Here is a 20,717-nt window from a genome sequence, read left to right as displayed (position 1 = left end):
TATAATGTAATTAAAATTCTAAACGTAGTGGAAGTCGCCGTTTCTTACTGTCCAATAAAAGCAGGACCCAATAAAAAGGCTTTTGACAGAGGCCCCGCCCAAAAGACTGGAAGCAGTTCAGTCAACAGTAATCAAGAGGAGTAATAACTTAGTTTTCAAAAGGGATATCTAATTTCTTTTTGAAATATGTACGCAACATTTCACATTTAACGCTCATGTAATTGGCCAACCACTGTTAGTCAATACCCAGGGGAAAAAAAATCTCCTAAACACTTAATGATCTTCATATGTTAGGACTTTTCCGAGGTTGCTCCAGACAGTAGAAACAAAAATGAAATGTTTTTCCTCTTTAAAAAAGTTTAATCATTCTTATAATACAAAACCACATTCTTTGTTGTAAAAATTGTCATTTATATTTTGTTACTGTTTGTGTGAGGGATTCATCTTTAATCTTTGCAGGTTATTGCAGACCAACATCAAGCAAAAAGAAAATAAATTTCATTGACACCATCTTAATATATACACGACACTGCACCAATTTATTTAATATTGTCCATCAAACTAAAACATAAAAACAGGTTTATATATTCACACAGGCGTCTCAGTGCTTGTTCTGGGCCTTCGCAAGAGCAGCGTTCAAGCTCTCAAATATTTCTGTGAACAGAATAGTTAGAGGTTCAGGTTAATTCTAGTCAACTTTAACATTGAGAATGCGATATTAACACAAACCCGGAAACTTGGAAGATTGCCAGAAGTCTGTGAGCTTGGGGAGGGTTGCCTCAATGTTAAATTCGGGCTCCTCCATCATCTCGAAAAACTCTTTTGCTCTCTGATGATGGCTCTTAAGAAAAGAAAGTGTTTTTTATTGTCAAAAGTTAAAACGTTCTGCGGAATTTAAAAATACAGCGACACCTCAGTACTCAATCACAACCTGTTCGGGGATTGGTGTTTGAAAACCCCTCCCCCCATACAGGGTACTGTTTTTTTATTACATTCCTACGCATTCCAGAACAAAATCAAGTAGAACCAATAGTCATTGGAACATGCCAAATGCACATCTAGCTTAAAACGTGCCATATTGATGTTTTATGAACATTTACAAGATAAAATACGACAGTTTAAAACAATATGAGTAATATTAGAAAATGTTTTTTAAATAATAATGAAATGAATCAAAATATTAATAGGGCATGCACCCAGACAACAATTCTAAATACAAAACCCCCCAAAAATCCCACGCATCTTAACATTAATACCCCAAAATGATGTATAAAATGTTTACCTAAAAAAAAATATAACAAAAATAATCCTTGAATGTATGTATACCAAAACCATTAACACCCAACGTATTAGTAAAATGTAAACATAAACCACATCACCCCAAAATTGCACCTCAACATAGATATCCCAAAATGTGTTAATCCACAAATACCCAATATCAATAAAACCACTATTAATACAAAAAAGTGCATCCATCCCTAAATATATTGGTAAAACATGCACCTAAAAACAAATTAATAAAACGTGTACTTAACCATCTTTAAAAAAGTACCTAAACATTAGTGCTTTAAAAAGTATTATTAAAAAAAAAAAAAAAAAAAAAAAAAAAAGTTAAACATGTACCTTGAGTCTTTTTTGGAGGATTTCTCCCGACTTTTAGTGATTAGGTGACCAAGCCCCCAAATTTTAACCCCTAATGCAGAGCGCCAAGCAGGGGGGCAATAGGTATCAATGTTTTAAGTCTTAGGCATGACTCAGCTGAGGCTCCGACCAGCGAGTTCCGTGGGTGCCCTACCCAAAGGCAACCGTGCTGGTCCAAAAGTTCCTTTTCTACTCTTATTCTGGAAAGGTGTTGCTGCCAAATGGCATTGCAGTATTCTCCTGCTTCAACTTGATCGTGGTTCTACTTTATTCTTTTGCTTCCCTAATCGCCAACTTTCTATCATCACAAAAGGAAGGAATATGCACAAAATATCAATTCTAGCATGTGTTTTGAACCCTTTCGAAATAATGTGACAAGACCAGCCTAGATGTACGCATGGTTTTGACCAAAACCTTAGCAAAACTGACCGTTATTCCGTGAAGGTGATAGGAACACGTCAAAGTACTCCATTTCCTCCAAAATGTGCAGCATGCCATGTGTGTGTGTGTGTGTGTTGTTGCAAGGTAAGACACCGTAAGAATAGCAAAAAGGGAAGTGTGAGCGTTCATTGTATAAGAATGAGTATCTGCGAGCTTATTTTCAATGCGGATTCAAAATTTGTGGTGGGACCCTGATTAGTTCGATAAGAGTCATTCCAGTACCAAGGTATCACAGCAAATACATAAAATAGCCTACCCGAAGCTCTGAATAGAGTTTCTCCTCGAGATCTGACAATTGGTTCAAATACTCGTCAGAGGTTTCCATAGCAGTTTCCTTGAACAAAAACGTTTATTTAGTCACATTTTTGTCGAAACAGTCCATTTAAACGACAAACTTGCCTACCTCCTCTGAATATGCACACGCAGACTCCTGCGTTTTGGCTTCGGGGTCCACTTTTGGCTTCCCGTTGAGCTCCTTGACTCTGTTACATTAAAAACCAATTTTTCGATCCACTTTAAAGGATGCAAAATACAATTTGTTGTGTACCTGTCGGCATAACGTAGCGTATTCATGGTATATTCGCAAGAAGCCATTCCTGGTGACACCATTGCGATCTGGGGAGAAAAACAAGGAATGGCAGCATTTTATAGGTGTTTATTCTGTGAAGACTGATACCATTAAAGAAAAAAAATATCAGTGCCATATTTGTTTGTCACGCCAAATTAAAAGCCCTGACAGGCCACATGTGGGTCACAGGCTGTAGTTTGATCAACTCTGTATTGAAAGTATGAGCCTCAATACATACCATGCAGGTTCTGGAATTCTCCCCAATAAAGGAATCCCGCAAGACCTTGGTTAAGGTGCTCATCCTGAACGGAATGTGATCGCTGTTCATGCCCAGTGAACGGATGCACTCCTGTGACATGAATAGAATTATCAGTTTAAAAAAATCAGGATGGGTTAAAACACATGCGCCCCACTTGAATAGACCAACAATAATCCATTCTGAGGTTGTGGCGGAAAGTAAATTTGAAATATGGTGAGGAATAGAAATCTATGCTAATTAGCAAATGCGTTTTAAACCCCAGTACCCAAGACAAAAAATAATAGAATACAGTAAATACTAGTGTAATGCAAGTGCACTTGATTATTACAATATATGGGAAAAGAAAAAAGAATCCATTCTATTGTCCTATGGTGTGATGTGACTTGAGCTGGAACAGTGGAGTTAGTGGGTGGATGCAGATGGAAGATTGAAATTTAAACTTTCACTTGCGAGGATTGCCATGCTTTTAGAAGACATCCTTGCTTTAATGGTCCCTCTTCTTAATAATCGTCCTGATCGTCGTTTGGGTATGGCCATAATCCTCAGTAAGGGTAACAACTAAAGTGAAAGGCATTTTGCACAGCGGAGTTGTGTTTTTTGTGGCATTAGTCGTTGGTTATGGACAGTGGTGTCCTATTGTTCACATGTTATTGGTTGTAAACTTAAAATATGTGTGTGCGTGTGCACACTTCATTGAGGACAAGAGTGTCCTTTCTGCCCATGTGCGCAGTTTTAACTCTGAACAATGTGTGGTCTCTATATTTCAGGGTTCATACACCTATAATGGCCAAATTCATGCACTTTTTAAAGTGTGTGATATTTGACCACTAAATGGCTCCGTATTGTCTAAATCAAACGAATATCAGTGCCAGAGCACGGCATAGCAGCAAGATAGCAGACAACCATGGCGGCAACTTCTAGGTAGAAAATCACTATGTAAAAGAAATACAAATGTCCCCATCTATGATTTTTTTATATAAATATTAACATTGGTATTTTTTTCCTAGTATTCCAATATTTTTTCCTTACAGAATTTTTTTTAATACTACAAGGGGTAATGAATATTACACACCGTGCTTTTAAGGACTTTCAAAGCCAGCTTCTCCCGTACCATTAAAAGAAGAAATACAGCTATAATTATGAATTTTGCAGGGCCACAAATATATCAGCGATTAACATATGCGATTTTAACTTTGCGTGTGAATTTATCAAGCCATATGATAGCGAATATATTTGTGGATCTGAACAATATGTGTGTAAATATTTTTTGAGACAAGGTTCTTGGGCAAAATGTCAGTAAAATGTAGCTTACATTTTCAGTTGCAGCAAGTTCTTCCCATTACAATGTACCAGTAGAAAACGCTAACTTTTTGCATGGCCCATAATAAATGTTCAAGAAATGCAATGGAAAAAGCAAAGCGACCAGAGAGCAGCGTTGGCATCAAATGTAAGCAGACTTGTTGAGAAACATGGCAACAATTTCAAGCACACACTCAAAATTACCGGCTAGAATATGACTTGCTAGTGAGGTAGAAGGTTACGCCTCGCATCTTAATTCAAGATAGATAATTCTTCTGCAGAGTTCGAAGCAATTGCAGAGAGCATAATAAGGAAGGGAAAAAACATAGACGGTATGTCTAACCTGGAGTTTAAGTAGCATTTTGGGGGGATATGTATTAGATAAATTCCAACACCAAAAACATACCTGTCTTAAAAGGCATATTAAAATAGAATAAACAGGCTTAAGAGGAATGCTATACTAACATTACATGACTGAGATGCCTGTTAATGTCAGTAACGACACAACATGTTAAGTAAGTTATTCAGATAACTCTAGCATAAAGAACATGCTATCAAGTTTCACTCCAAATAATTTAATCAAATATCTTCATCCTCTGCCACTTTGAAACAACTCCCCCAACTCGGGAGGTAGACTATGCGCCACTTCCTCTTCTACATCGTTTACATTAGACTCATCGGCATCTCTGTCTTTCACCGGTCTCTCGCTAAATCCAAATTTTCTTTCTGCTGCAAATTTCTCTATTTACAGCTTGTAATCTGTAAAATATGAATTTCCTTCCAGTGCCATTTTTGTTCAACTCGTCAGTTTATATAAATTACCACTGATGTTGAAATTACAGACACAAGCCAAGAGTGCCCTCTTGCAATTTAGGGTGACAACAACATGTGAAATTATATTATAATGTGTTAATGATTTCACACATAAGTCGCACCCAAATTTAAATTACATTCTCCGCCATACTATGAAAAAAAAAAACAGTAACTTACAGTCCGGAAAATACAGTACTTGAAAAATTCCAAGTTGCTACCTTGAGGGCCAGCAGGCTGCGGTTGATCTCAGACGTTTCCACCAAGGTGGTGCGGTCGCTGCTGCTGACATCAGTGCCCCGTTCGTTGCCAGCCAAGTCCACCAGGGAGAACTTGCCATGCAGAGTGCTCGCGCGGTCGTTGCGTCGAAGGATGAACTGGAGGACGGCATGAGAGCGGGAGGAGTTGGCGTTTGCTGAGGTCTGACCATAAGTTCTGGTGGGGGAAGCGATAAGAGTATTGTTACACCATCTATTTAACATATTCAGCAGACTATAAGGCGCGCCTAAAAACCCCAAATTCGCCAGAAATTTGAAAGCATACTTAATAATCTGGAAGATATGGTGGATACAATTGGAAATGGATAGTTACAACTAAATGTTAATGTATACAGTAACCGTTCTGCCGTTGGGAAACAGAGTGGTTTTCAAGTTTATTTATGTGGATAAAATGTTTATTGTACAAACATGCTGGTTACATTTCAACCAATGAGAAAGGGGTTCTTATCACCAAAATCCTCAATAGTATTTTTTTTTTGTCTTTATCCCTTTTTCAGGGCTCTGAAAATTATTTGAAAGCTTTTCATCAAATGTTTGTATTCTTTTAATGGGGATGTATAATTCAAAATGTTTAGTTCATTATCATTTGTGCCAGTGTGAAGTAACTGTTCTGCCTTTGAGAAACATTGACTTTCGAAAACTATTGGAAATGTTTTTTTTTTCTTGTTGCATGTCTTTTAATTTTTTTAAACACATTTTACTAATTAAATTGAATCTATTCAGAGCGTAAGTGGATTCAGATTTGTATAACCACATTTGGGACATCTTTTGTCTAGCCAATCAATGTGCAGGGTTGTGAGCTAGCCAGTAAGTGCCTCTTTCCTGTTGGTTGCATATTTTCCTTGGGTTTCACTTCATTCGTTTTAAAATGTGTTCATAACTCCCAAAATGCTTTGTTAAAATGAACTCCTTTACCATGAAGTTTGGAGTCGCTTAGGAATTCACATTCGTTGACGATAGCCATGTGGGCAATGTTTTAATGTAGGCACATGCGGCTCATGTATGTAAAAAATGTTTTTTCCTTGGAAAATGTACTGGTTGCCACTTATAATCAGATGCGCTCTATAGTCTGAATTCAACAGTAGCTAAAAAAATATCAGTAGGACTTCACACCTGCAAGAACTGCCCAGCTGTATAATTTTAATGACTTCGTCCGGCGAGGTCACGTAAACTTCCTCCAGGCCCACCAATTGCACCACTTGATTCTCATCCTCCAGCACCCGCAGCATGCACTTCTTATTCATCAAGTCGTACACCTGCGGAGAGTCAACGGTTACACACTAGAAACCAAATCAAGGAAAATAAACTTTTTGCGTTAGGTGCAGGCTTGAGACTTGGGATCGACAGATATGGTATTTTTGGGGCCGATAACCTATATTTGGAGCAGATATTAATTTGCTGTGAAAGGTAAAAAAATTGGCGTGAATTTTTTTTTAATAATGCAAAAAGAAACAATTCGTGTTATAAAATCAAATAGAACTTTAAAAACTCACTGAAACTGTTTCCAGGAAATTAGAATCTCAACAAAGCATTACTAATCTTTCAGTAAAAACAAAAATAGGCTTAGCAGCAACTTTTATAAAAAGGTACATACAAACTTGAATTATTATTTATTGTAGTAACAATAAATAAAAAGGACAATGAAAAAAAGGTGCTCTGACATTTAAACAGGGCAGGCGAATTTAAAAAGTGGGGGCACTCCTGATTTAGAGCCAGATTGACAAACTAATCACTCAGCCTTCCATTTTAGCGTGCTTTTATGTTCTTTCAATCACAAACACGCACGCTTGACAAACTAATGGTATGATAAAAGCCAATTTATCAGTCTTCACCTCAACGTGCCTCTCAGAAAAGTTAACTACACTCCTTACATTACTCCCAAACCCAAACACGCATTTCCATCATGGACACAAGCATGTTTGAACATGTTAGCTGAGCTGCCATTCTCTTATAGTTCCTGCGTTAGTGGCTTCTCCCCCGGTCGCTTATACAATCAGAATGCGCGGGGTGGGTAGCAAGGACAGAGGAGGAGGGAAGGAGTAGGATCAAGAGAAGAGTTAAGGCTGCACGAGACTTAATAATCAGCTCGTTGAATGTGTAAAAATGCAGATTCCAATATCCGTCAATATCCCCAAATTGCTGCCCATGAATCAAATTCTACTTGATACATTCTTTTTAGAGACTCAAGAAGAGCAGAAAAATACAATCTTAACGAGAGAAAATAAAAGTATGCACCAACACCTTTGAATTGATAATAAACAAGAGACATGCTGGCTTACTTTGCCGTTGTAGATTTCAAAGAAGCTGACGTAAACCGATAGATTCATGTAGGCATACTTTCTCTGATTGAGGTAGGCGAAAACATCCAGGGCTGAAAGAAAAAAGGGATAGACCGTGAAGAAAATGTGTGGTGGCACAAAAGAACACATTTTTGGGGTAATTTCAGATTTTTTGTCGGAGGCACACCTGCTAAGGCGTAGATTCCTTTAGCACAGTTCTGCTGCTTTCCCGAAAAATCGCCTCCCATGGTCTGTGCAAGCATTATGAAAAGGGAAAAAAATTACATAAGTCAGAACTGCAAAATTGACTTGAGTCTGCGAGAGTTGGGGATGCTCACGTGAGTTTTTCCGCTTCCTGTCTGCCCGTATGCGAAACATGTTGCCATGCCCCCATCGAAGATGGATTGCACCAAAGGTTTTGCTGTGAATCTATAGACACAAAAAAAAAGGTTGCAAGGAAAAACAAAGCAAGATCACAGATATTTGAAGAAGTCTTAATCAGGAAACTTGCAGGTCATATTCACGCCAATCCATTTTAGAACAATAGTAGCATAAGATTTTGAAAATCCCGATATAAATAATAACATGATTATTTTACTGAGAAAATGCAAATAGACAATTACATGTATGCAGCTCTTTAATTTTCCCTTTGGGTTCCCTGTTGTGCTAATCTCCAACATTGCAATTTGAACAGAGGCCCCAGCCACCCAAATTTCATAATATTAAATATAATAATTTATATATATATATATATATATATATATTAAAAATCTATGGAGGGAGTTGAATGTCCGAGTTGGCATGTCGCAGCCTAACTTTTGTGATTTAGAGAGGACCTGCAAAGAAGAGTGGGTCAAAAAATAGCATGTGCGCTAAATACCACAAACGTCGGACGGCTGTGCTTGCAAACAAAGTAATATTACGAGAAATGTTGCAGTTTTCTTTTATTCCAGGATAAAAATGGTGAAAGAAAGAAAAGGCCTGTAACAAATAAAGTCCAATCTGAGCGCATCGAAGAATTTCACATACCTGCACGTGATACACAAGGAGGTGCAATGATGATTTCAGCCAGAAGATAGCATTAGAAAGTAGAATAATTTGAAGTTTCGGACACCAACTTTAAAAATATTACCTAAAGCTATTTTCTGGATTTTTGATGATTTGTCTTCACATGTTAGAATAAATCTATCATTAGAAAATTTGAATGATCACGTCTTAATTCGTGGGCATAACAAAATCAGCAAATAATTTTTACTCTCGCTCAATATGTATATTAAATATGAATACAAGTTAAAATCGATGACTTTTGATTGAATGAAAACTTTGTGTTTTGACCGAATACAAGGGTGAATAGATTACAATTATAAAATGCACATTTCCCCCCCACAGAAGAGAAATTTATTCATCACAACTTTTCATTTGCGGTTTCAGTGCTAGTATACGTGACTTTATATCGGAGGCGAGGGTGATACAACAATACTATTTCAGCTGTAAAAGACCAGAAATGCTTTTTCAGGACAAAGAATAAATCACTTTGGCTGAAACACAGAAAGAGCAAAATCAAGCGTTACACTCAAAATTTTCTTTTCTTCGCATCCCTAGTAGTTTCAACCCCAAAATTTTTTTAATTAAATGTTTTGTTTCTTAACCAGTTTGACAAATATCCAACTCAATATGGAAAAAAGAAACATCTCGCCTTTTGCAACCAACTTAATTTACCTGTAGACCAAGTCATTGGCAGACGTTTCATCGAAGCAATGGTCGAACTGAAAGACCTGCGTGTCCAGGTACTTAGTCAGGTCCACTTTTTGCTTTGGCTCGTGGACCAGTAGAGTGCCTCTACCAGGAACAGAGACCACATCGATCTCTCTTTTTTTCAGCTCTTACAGAGGAAACAAAATTTATGTTTAGATCGCAGCTCCATTATTGGTAAATGCACATTTTTGTACACACCTTGCTTGTTCAGGGGTCGTTTGCGCACGCACACACATATCCGCTGAGGTTTAATCTAGATTCAAATATAAATTAACCCGGACCGACAAGAGTTGGAAAAGCAAAGACTCAAATACAGTAGACCCCGGGATACGGCATCCCTCCCATACGACGTTTTCATGTTACGATATTCGAAAAGACAAAACCTGTTTTCGCCCCCTCATTTTCCCCACCATACGACAAACTTGCTTTCCATCCCCAATAGTTAACACAATTCCAACTTGAATGTGTTATCCACGTGTGGGAGGTACATGCCTCTTCTCTAAGATGCCTGTCTAATTTTGGTCGACGTCATAAAAAATGCTGATCTACTATTGGTTTGCATCGCAGCATCATAAAAATACAGATATACTATTAGATCAACTTCCCCTCACAATGCCCTTTTAATTCATTCAGTTCAGAATGTTGTGTTCTTCATAGACACTGCAAGCTGGGGCAAAACCATACTGTATTTCATGGTTTGCAGTGATGCCGAAAGAAGCAAAAATGTAATAAGTGCAAGCCTAGACTCTGAATATCAATCAATACGAAGAAGGCAAACAAATTGGGAGGCAATTTAAGCAACCTAGTCTTTTAAGGGCATGACAGAACTTGTTTTTTTCAGTCAGTTAGTTAGTTCTTTTTATTATGGCCATCTCACTTCCCCATCCTCTGCATCCACCCACAAACTCAACTGTACCAGCTCGCGTCACAACACACGATAAGATATATTTTTTCTTTACATGTACATTTATAAAGCTATGGATATTATAAATACATAGTATTTACTATAAACCATTTGTTACTATCACAACACACGAAAACATATACAAGATTTTATTTTTTCTTTACATGTATATTTAAAAAGCTATGAATATTACAAATAAATAGTATTTACTATAAACTATTTTGTTACTAATGTTTAATATTTTATTTATAAGGGTATTTGGAGGACAGTTAATTACTATAGGTTATTATCCCCTGCTATTTAACAATTTCACCTTGCAATCTCTACCTTAGACGAGACCGTAAGATCCTGAGGGGTTTACTGTATGAACGTACCACTTCATCGACAGATAATGGAGTTATTTCCATGGTCTCTCTGAAGTCTTGGATCATTTCGTAGAATTTTTGGTTGGGCCGGGAGGACTCCTTGCACTTTGAAAGTCAAGGCGGGAGAAAGTTTAAAATAGCTGTAGTAGGGAAAATAGACTGCTACTAACCTTGCTCTTTTTGGATTGCATTTCAAAGGGTTGGCAAACATTAGACTGTCTTTTGCTAGTGTTATTGAATTCCTGGGCAAACAAAGTTTTCCTTCGAGCTGAGGAAGCAGAGGGAAGAAATGCACGTGTGCCAGCATAAATGAGTGAAGTTACCCATACTGAATTGCAGTTTTGGAGGAGAAAAAAATGCAAATAATAAGTTGTGACCAACCTGAAGACTTGGATGGAGGGGCTCTTACAGATTCAACATTTTCCTTAACGGCTTCACGGACAAGTTGCACGGATGAAGTTGGTTTGACCCCTTTCTTTTGTCGCAGTTCATTAGGAATCTCTTTGGAGGACAAAAAAAAAAAAAAAAAAAGTCAGTGAGTGTGTTAAAAAGATGATAAAAGTTCCGGGTTTTGACCAACCTGAAACATTGAGGGCCTCCGAAGTTGTGAGTTCGGAGGGGATTGGTCTGGAAGACCCCTCAGAGGAAGGAACCTGGTTGGAGACTTGACGTTGAAGTCGATTCGTGTGTCTCACCTGGGGCCGACTTACAACTGTAGGGGGGAACTAGTCGTTAGAATTGTTTTAAAAAAACATTTTTCATAAGTATATCACTAGGGATGCACAACCCAGTGGACTTGTGAGCTGCTGCTGTCGAGAGGACAGGACGGATTTTAAAAATACTTTTTAAAAGAGGTTTTTTTGGTGCTTTTACCAGCCTTGTAAAAAAAGACTGCTGTTTGCCCATAGTTGCCTTGAACTCGCGTGCCTTTTCTTTTCACCGTGCGCTGCCGGGTGATTAGCATGGAAGCTTTTGTGTAAAGTGCTGAAAGATAACTTCCTCCCATTCACTACGAGAATATTAGCGTTTCTTCCTATTTTCGGCCATGTTAAGGTGTGTAGAAACCAATTTTGACACCTGCGTGACGACCCCTGCCTCTTGACGCAATTATATATATATATATATATATATATATATATATATATCCTCTGTTTAGAGGGACTCCGACAATAATTATTGTTTAGGTAGGCATGGAACCAATGAATGTCAAATATGATTTTTTCTTCTCCCGATAGGAAAAAAATAACTTTAATGAGTGATATTTTTATTACCCAAGGCATCTGTACTATTTTAGTGTTGAAGCACATGTATAATTTTTAGGAATGACATCTTTTCAAGTGATGAACACACTCGTAATCACAAGTACTTTCTTTAAAATCTATATGCAAGTATTATGGTGCCCAACTGCTCATAAAAAGAATATTGTCAATAGTTATTACTAACAAGGCATTGATCAAGTTAATCTCTAATCTTTCCAACACACATATTTTCTGAAGAGATATAATGTTATTGTAATTGTAGAGAATATTAGAGACACGTAAAAATAATTGGATTTTACACGTTTTTTTCAACATAACATGCATTTTAAAAATAAGTTATCAGTGTCGGTTTCGAGAGACAAAATACGATCCATTAACGGCAGGGGAAAAGAACCGTTATTGTGCATCCCTATTAACCGTAAAGGCAATCATCAGTCTTTCAGACCTCTTTACATGCTCCCATAGTGGTAAACACAAACAGGTTGGTGTCAGTATAGTTACTTGTGTAAAATACCCCCAAAAATAAAAAATAAATCAGTGATTGGTGTCCATTCCCCAAATAATAGTGAACTTTATCCCCCTTTAGTGAAGTTTGATTCTTTGTGATTGGGGCTATACAAATAAATGGGACTTGACTTCTGAGGTTGCTTTTTTCTAAGTACCAGTTACAGTACACCACATTCCCACAGAGAGGTGTGATTAAAAAAAAGTGAAATGAATCATGAAAGAGGAGTGACAGAAGACTATGTGGCGGACGCCTTGCCTCCAATGCTGTCCATTGATGCCGAAGAGGCTTTTGGAAGGAAGCAAAACATGACCCGACAAGTTCAGTCACAAACATTCTCACCCGAGACAATTGGTTTCTTATTTACGTACGAGTTGCTGGGGCGGGAATCCTGGATGAGCGCAGTCGACTAGCGTACGCCTATAGATAAACACATGCAAAAAAAATACGTTTTTCAACCGCTGAAAATCCCAATCAATAGTAGTATGATATTAAATACAAATATGTTTGACAAAACTAAACATATCAGACCTTAGCTGTGATAGGAAGCTGAGATTTCTCTACGGGTTTGAGGATAAATTGGATGTGGTCCTGCAGCTCTGGATTGAGTTCACACAAGTCAGCCAAGTCCAGCTAGATGAAAATAAAGGAGTAAAAATAAAATATAGGTGAAGAAAATTGACAAGGTTTTTTTGGTGTATATAGTTCCTAATCAACAAAGAATGTTAGAGAATAGAAGAAAAAGAATTTCAACAAAATACTAGACAAGCTCTTTTATGTATGCAATAAATATTAAACCGCAACATTATTGAATCACAGGTCAAGAAATGGAGAGACCATTTTACTCATCAGAATGCATTATGCAAATCAGTGTTTCTGGCTTTGTGAGTAAAAAGGTGGAAGTATTATAAGCTCTAATGCCTTTTTATTTGTCATCTGTACCACTGGTTGCCTTGTGGTAAGAAGTCGGCGCTCTTAGAGCCACTACTCTTGTTCGATTCCCTTTGCATACGTTTTGCGATTTTGATCAGCGACACTTAACGACTGATCAATCTTTGCACTAATCTATACAGTCAGTGTTTAAATAGCCCAACGGTCATGCAGTAGCTTTAACTACAGTCTAAATTACATGCGCCCTATAAGCCAGTGCGGAAAATATGGTACACAGCCTTTTCCTCTTTGTACGTATATGTACATGTACATATACATATACATGTATCCTAGTTTTGAAGTTTTTTATGAACATTGTACACCAGGGTTGAAAAGAAAATATCATTGGCATTTTTATGTTATTGACATTTAGGACGAGTCACGCTCAAACTATGGCTCGCCTCCAAATTTGGTCCGGCCCTCTGAACAATACCAGAGAGCATTTTGATGCGTATTGAATGCAAGTTTTTGGTGACAACAGAATTTGAACCCCGGTGACAGCAGAGAGAGTGATGGATGACACATGAAGTGGCATCGAGTTTTATACCATTATAACACTCTAGTTGCGGTACAACAGCCTAACGTTAATTTTGTTGTGCATTTCACATGTTACAATAACAATGAATGTCAATGCTTAGAATAGAAAATAATATATTTATCAGCATTGTCACTTGAGAAATACAAAATTGTGTGATAATTACATAATAATTTGCTGCCTTTTCACAAGTCATCTATTCTATACCACAGGTGATCAGTGCTCTGACAATTACTAAGCTGATTTTGAACACTTTAAGAATGCACAGCACAAGAGTTTCTGTTCCATGGACTTTTTTCTGTGACGAATCCACGGGGTGTCAAGTCATGTTTACTTGTACAGCCCTTAATCACAAGAAGTCTCAAAGGGCTGCACAGACAGCAGACTATTACACCATCCCCTGATCTAAACCCCACATGACCCACATGAGGGCAAGGAGTGTTATTCAGTTATCATTTATTTCATAAACAGTGTTGTTTATTTTCTGACTTTTTGTGCTGTGAAGAATCCAGAAGTGTTATTTGATTGTGGCTTCCTGGAAGAGATTAGATTTTACATATAGGCACTTCTGCAATTGTCACACTTTTTTTCTGTAACACTGAGCCAGGCCCCTTGTTGAAGAAGGAAATGTTATGTGGCCTTCACAGGAAAAAGTTTGTGGATCCATGAAAAAGGCAATTACCTCAAGGTTTCTTCATTTTCCTCATGTTGAGGTTTTTGAGTTTTTCTTTACCCTCGTATAGGTTTTAGATCAGGGGATGTGTAATAATAGTCTGTAGTTTGCAATAATCTGTGGTCTGTGGAGCCTTTTGAGACTATGGGCTATACAAATAAACATGACTCGACAATCCTGATCTTGAGAAACAAGAAATTCAAAAGAATGGTAAATTGCCAATCAATAAATTGAACAATAAGGGAAAAATATATTTTGGGCATGAAAAGCCCCAGTGTGTAACATTTGACAATTAGATGGCACTGTTGTCTAATGCGTACTAAAACCAGTGCCACAGCGAGCAAAAAAACTAGATGAACATAGCTGCAACTTAAGTAGGGATCCCACAATTTAAATGAAATACAAACTTCCCAACGGCATTAGGGCGGTATTAGCTCAGGAGGTCGCAGGTTAGATTCCCGGCTCCTCTGTGTTATATGTCAAAGTGTCCTTGGGCAAGACACTGAATCCCTAATGCCCCCAATAAGCTGGTTGGCGCCTTGCATGGCTGCATGGCCACTATTGGTGTGTGAATGGGTAAGTGTGAAGCACCTTGTAAAGCGGTTTGGGAGGTCATTGACGTAAAAAGAGATATATAAATGCAGACCATTTTACCATTTGACTTTTGATTATTTTTTGGGGGGGAGGGGATAAAAAATGACGTACGTATGCTAGTTCATATACTTTTGCCTGGTATTGATTTTTTTTTTTTTTACTAAATGTATGGGTTTTTTTGTACCATTAGGAGGCACTAGATATAACACACCGTCCCATTAGGACGTATATCTTTGAAAATGTGTATTTCATGGTAGAGGAAAGGCGATATATTTTAGCAAATGGATTGAGTAAATAGTTTTAATGGCTATAAGAGTTGGTATCGGGAAAAAAAGTCCCCACAAGTTACAATGCACATAGTCAGTTCCTGGGAGCACATGAACGGGAATTCACCAAGTCAAATATGATCTTAATATTTATTAAGTATTTACTAACCTCCTTCCTTCGTTGTTTATCCGCCTCGAACCATTCCACCATGACTTGGGAATTATCAACGTCGACAGACAGAATAGCGGCGCCGTGAACACGGCCTGTGTGCAAACGTCACCGAACGCTCACAAACAGCAAAGAAAAAACTCGCACGACATAACAGTGAATTAAAGGCTTTAAAAAAAACTCACCGTCGCTGCGATTTATTTGCACTTTGATGCCCAAAAGTTGTGAGGCGTGTCTGTCGTCCATTTTGAGAAGAAGCAACTAAAAAAAAAAACCACACTAACAGTCACAAATCCAGAAAGTTTAGCGACAGAGTTGGCGTTGTCGGCGTTACATTAATTTTAATCCCCTTTTACCAAATAAAACTTGTCAAAAATAAATTAACTCTATATAATTGTAGCTTTATTTTCTTTTTTAAAAATGATTTGTCTCCGAGGTTGATCAGTTACTCAGTCGAACATGTTAGTCACTAGTCAAGATTTGAATTGAATTTATTTTCTCGTGTTAAATGATCTGATTGGTCAAATCGATGCGTGGCGCTTCTTCGTTAGAGTCGCTGTATTTGTACAGCGCCCTCAAGCGGCTCATTGGAATTTTGTAGTCCGTTCACGGTCGTAGGGGGAGTACTTTTGGTAGTCATAAAAATAACAAATGATGTCAAAAAACCAGCAGATTTGATCGCGCAGTCTATTTTACACGCAAAACACATTCTGTCTCCGGAATATTAAAATAATGCATGTGGGTAAAAACCGGAATGGCAAATGGTAAATGGTCTGCATTTATATAGCGCTTTTCAAGTCGAAGAAGACCTCCCAAAGCGCTTTACAATGTGCTTCACACAGATGTCAAAACAAAGCTGTGTACAACACTTGGGTATTGCAGTACCTCCGGGAACGGTGCATTCGCAATGATTGCAGCAAGGCTTTAGGGCTAGGACCTTAGCTTGGCCTTTTGGCTGAGAGTAAGTGTCCCGGCTCCTAGGCTTTGTAGCGTATTATGAACTGACCGATAACGGATAATGGATAATGAATAACGAAGATAGATCAATAACCCTTAAACCCCCCCCCCCACACACTCACACACACCAATAGCGGCCATGCAACCATGCAAGGCGCCGACCTACCTTATTGGGGGCATTAGGGATTCAGTGTCTTGCCCAAGGACACTTCGACATATAACATAGAGGAGCCGGGAATCGAACCTGTGATCTCTTGATCCCAAGACGAGCGCTCTACCTCCTGAGCTAGTAAAAATCAAGTCATGTTTATTGATATAGCAAAAAGGAGTCTCAAAGGGCCGCACAGACCACATATTATTGCAAACTATTAATACACAATCCCCTTATCTAAAACCTACACGAGGGCAAGAAAAAAAAAAGGAAAAACATTTGCATGAGGAAAATGAAGAAACCTTGCAAAGGGACAGCGAGTGAGTTGTCTGTTTCTGTGTGCCCTGCGCCTGCCTGGCAACCGGTTCAGGGTGTCCCCTACTGAGGATAAGCGGTGCAGATAATGGATGGATGGATGTCTTTCTCCCTCCTTTTCTGTCTAATGGTGTGATCTAAAAATCTATCTTTTTTATTGCATTGCCTGAAGGTGCATTGAATGTGCTCATGGCCATGTGGTGCTAGTGTTTTGTAATTTGACATTGAAAGGGACGTATTTGTAAAAAAAAAATCAAAAGAAAGACAATTTGAGACTTCTGTCTCATATCTGTATTGACAACCACTTTGTGCTTTTATTGAACTGCTGCCGTACCATATTTCTAATATTTGATACAACACTTTGAGTGGCAATTGCTGTAATTGGATGAAAAGTGCTTCATAAATACATTTGGATTTGATAGGCGACAGACGCAGTTCTCCAGCTTCACCACCAGGAAGCAAAAGTGAGACCACGGATTCTGATTTGGCCTCAGTGCCTAAAAAATGGAATAATCATTCTTGGCACAAAAATGCATAAATAAAAAATGAAGGGCTTGCGTTTATACGGTTTCCCTGTTTCTTGGCATTTTTTCAAAATGACAGTTTATTTTTCGATTGACGCTTTTATTTGAAAGGAAGGACGATAACTTTTGAAGTTGTGTATTTGTGTGTATTTCTATGGAAGCCTTATAAAAATACACTATTTTTGTAAATCTTGACAAGATAGAAACCTCATGTCATTATAGGTATAGTTGTTCTGGCCGGGGACTCATTTTATCATTCTTGTTTTCATTGTCTGCAAATGTTTTGATTATGTGTCAATATTTTGTTCAATACTTTTCATTCACATACATAATACCTGCAATCAATGTTCCCTCTACTTTTCCACGGGTCTGAGTGTTCACACAAAGTCGGTGAGCAACGCTTGAAACAACAGTGAGCAACAGCAATCCCAAGCGTGGCAACTAAGTCATTATCAAAGATGTCCAAAACTTGACATCACGTTACATTTTGCTGAGTTTCCCGCAATGCAATTTTTTTTTTCACTTTTTAATGAATTGACTAATGTATTATTGCAAAGGTTGTACGGCCTACAAACGTCATTTGTTTTCACAACAATTCTTTCACAAGATTTCCATTTCTTTTTTTTTCCTGGTATCTTTTGTTGCATAATACTAACATTTTTGGGGGCTTATTTAGTCGGTTGCACGATACACAACTGTATTTAAACCCATTTTTTAGTGGAAGTACAATGTTGGCAACAAGATTGACTTGGTATAATTGGAAATTATTTGAATGCAACCCAAACTTTTTTTTCTTTTTCCCAGTTTTTTTCTATTTTTCTTTTAAACCCTTTTAAAAAAAATCTCATTGTGTTTATTTTTTACTAGCTGTTACTTTTTTCTTTTTGTTCTCTATTTACTTTTTTTCCCTTTGTTTCTTTCTTTTCTTTTTTTCTGGCTTTTTACTGAAAATTTCATTCTTTTTTCTCTTCCTTTTGTTTCTTTTTTTTCAGCTTTCCACTACTTTTTCATTTGTTTTTTTTTCCTTTTTTTTCTATTCCCCCTTCCTTTAAGCCATTTTGTAATTTTACAGAATATCTGATCATACAAGGAGGAAAGAAGCAAAAACAACCTGAAGAGTCGTTTAGGACCCAAAAGAGTCGGTTCCTTTTAGTGAGCCGAGTCGAAGAAGCCGGTTCCCGAACAACTCTAAAAACTCACACACGCAGCTTTGAGGGAACGTTGCGCTGGATAGATTTTCTTGTGTGCTGAGAATATGCAGTGCGCGATTGCGCACACGCGCAGCTTAGAGGGAACACTGCCTGCAATGTGACTGTGCTAAGTGTGCATTACTATTTATTTTACAATCGTGTCGAGTCGACCCCATTGATCCTATGTTGTTCTTTTCTGCGGTGGAGATCGCAAAGTGTAAATGCCGTACAGAGGGGCATAGAAACCTAGGGTAAAAGTGAAACAAGGGATTTATCATAGTTTGAACTTGGATTCAGTATACTGTATGTTTGCTATTTTTTCTAGTCTGCCATTGCAGGATACTGATTATATTAATTCTCAATCGAAAAAGAAAATGATAGTTCATTTTTTTAAATTAAATTTCCTGAAAGTTTTTTTTCGCTTTGTCAATTGTTTGTCCTTCTCTAATTGTTTTGCTTTTCAGTGCTTTGTCATTGGATACCTCCGATCAGCCACGGGCTAAAAACATTAACGATGAATCGGATAAAAAAAAAAAAGAAATAGGTCGGAATAATATTACAGGAAAACCCCGCTACGTCAAATGAGTATCATATTTTAATTCTTTATGACCGCAGGCCAGTTAGTACCAAACACAGCCACTTTGGTTTCGATGTTGGTTTGAATTTATTTCGGGGATCCCACAAGGAATACCAAACCTGTGGGTGCTGGTGTTTTTGGTGTTGGGTGTGAGTTATCAATTTCTTCTGTAGTTCAATGACGGTATCCAAAAAGGTCATTTATGGTACTGCACAAAATAACTAATACACCATTTTTTAAACCCAAAAATCTGGTTAAATTTTGTACATACTGTATATCAAATTATATTACTTGTTTAAGATTACTTCCAAGTACAGGTATGTTATTGTACAAAACAAAACCTGGTCATTTTGTTTGGAATCAAAGAAGAGGATCAGTCAATTTTTTTTTTAAATCAATTTTGACTTTTTTGACCAAAGTGTCAAGACCACAACGAAGACAGGACCCACTTGCGTTGCGTTTCTCACAAGTTTTATTGGAAAAAAGAGAAAGGGTTACGCCCACGATCCGGTGATTGCTGGACGTTGTTTTGATATTCGGATTGTGCTCGGAACGCGGAAGTGGATCTTCCGTGGCGAGCGATGGCGGTGTCAGGGACGGAGAAACGGGTCACTAGCCGGGACAGGAGAGCAAAAAAGAGGTCGGGGTCGGAAGTGAGTCGTAAGCCAAAACAGGAGAGAAGACGTGGTCGAGGACAAAAAGAGGTCAAAAGCCCAGACGGTAGAGTAGATGTGGTAAGGCTCAAAAACGGGTCGAAGCCAGGGGACAGACGGAAGCAAAAAACGGGACAGGTGGGAATCAGGGTCGAAAAAGGCTTGCCTAGTGTTAACTGAGGTTCGCAGACGGACTGACAAAAGGGGATAGACAGGACAGGGTTCAAATACTGATCGGGAGCCAATCAGAGCCCGTGGCAGTTGGCGCCAAAGGAGCGGGCACAGCTGAGTCACATCAGTCATCATGACACAAAGTGTAATCACAATAGCGAATTATAACAAAATTAGTTGAAAAAATAATGTGTAAATCATAAAAGAACATCAGAACATGAACTGAATACAGATTAAAATTAGATTACCACACAATAAACATCAAACAAGAGGCACATAATGTATAAAAAAAAAACTAAGAATAAAGAAAACAATACAAAAATGTATATAACTTTTAACTGGCCTTTATTTACCTGCTTGATGGTCCTCAGCAGTGTTTTTTTCCTCGCTAGTCCAATGATGTCTACTTTTGCTGGCTTTTAGAAATCCGTCTCAAATGCATATTGAGCAATAGCCCAACCTGTCAAAACCTTTTCTGGGTGATTTCTTTTCACAAATCCTGAGACTTTATAGAATTATCCTAGAATGTCTTTAATTTGGGCTAATGGAATGATGGCTGCATCTTCCTCCTTGTCGTCTTTAAACTCTTGCACGGCGGTGTGTGTTTTCATTCCTTTCTATTATCTCTTGCTTTGTTTTGATGGCCAGA

General features: G+C 37.9%; 1 protein-coding gene across 3 annotated transcripts; it reads right to left on the bottom strand.

Moving 5' to 3' along the window:
• Positions 1-512: 512 nt before the first annotated feature.
• Positions 513-16,018, bottom strand: kif2c (kinesin family member 2C). 3 transcript variants are annotated; one of them, XM_088346110.1, is made up of 22 exons: positions 15,716-16,018; positions 15,531-15,625; positions 12,895-12,996; positions 12,735-12,783; positions 12,622-12,651; positions 11,180-11,311; positions 10,981-11,100; positions 10,770-10,867; positions 10,609-10,704; positions 9,529-9,583; positions 9,295-9,457; positions 7,914-8,004; positions 7,763-7,826; positions 7,576-7,667; positions 6,410-6,552; positions 5,240-5,453; positions 2,889-2,999; positions 2,630-2,697; positions 2,486-2,564; positions 2,339-2,416; positions 730-841; positions 513-654 (listed from the first exon to the last, which is right to left on the bottom strand). In XM_088346110.1, exons 1-22 carry the CDS (start codon positions 15,774-15,776, stop codon positions 602-604), a joined length of 2,106 nt encoding a protein of 701 aa, XP_088202236.1. In that variant the 5' UTR covers positions 15,777-16,018; the 3' UTR covers positions 513-601. The 3 variants fall into 3 exon arrangements, with proteins under 3 accessions (XP_088202236.1, XP_088202243.1, XP_088202250.1); XM_088346117.1 differs by lacking the exon at positions 12,622-12,651; XM_088346124.1 differs by lacking the exons at positions 513-654; positions 730-841 and adding an exon at positions 1,639-1,939.
• Positions 16,019-20,717: the final 4,699 nt, after the last annotated feature.

The sequence above is a fragment of the Urocampus carinirostris genome, chromosome 1 (genome assembly GCF_059441175.1).
Source record: "Urocampus carinirostris isolate Australia breed hairy pipefish chromosome 1, RoL_Ucar_1.0, whole genome shotgun sequence".
Taxonomy (NCBI): Eukaryota; Metazoa; Chordata; class Actinopteri; order Syngnathiformes; family Syngnathidae; genus Urocampus; species Urocampus carinirostris.
Note: the sequence above shows the minus strand (reverse complement) of the source record. Positions and strands in the feature narration are given on the sequence as shown.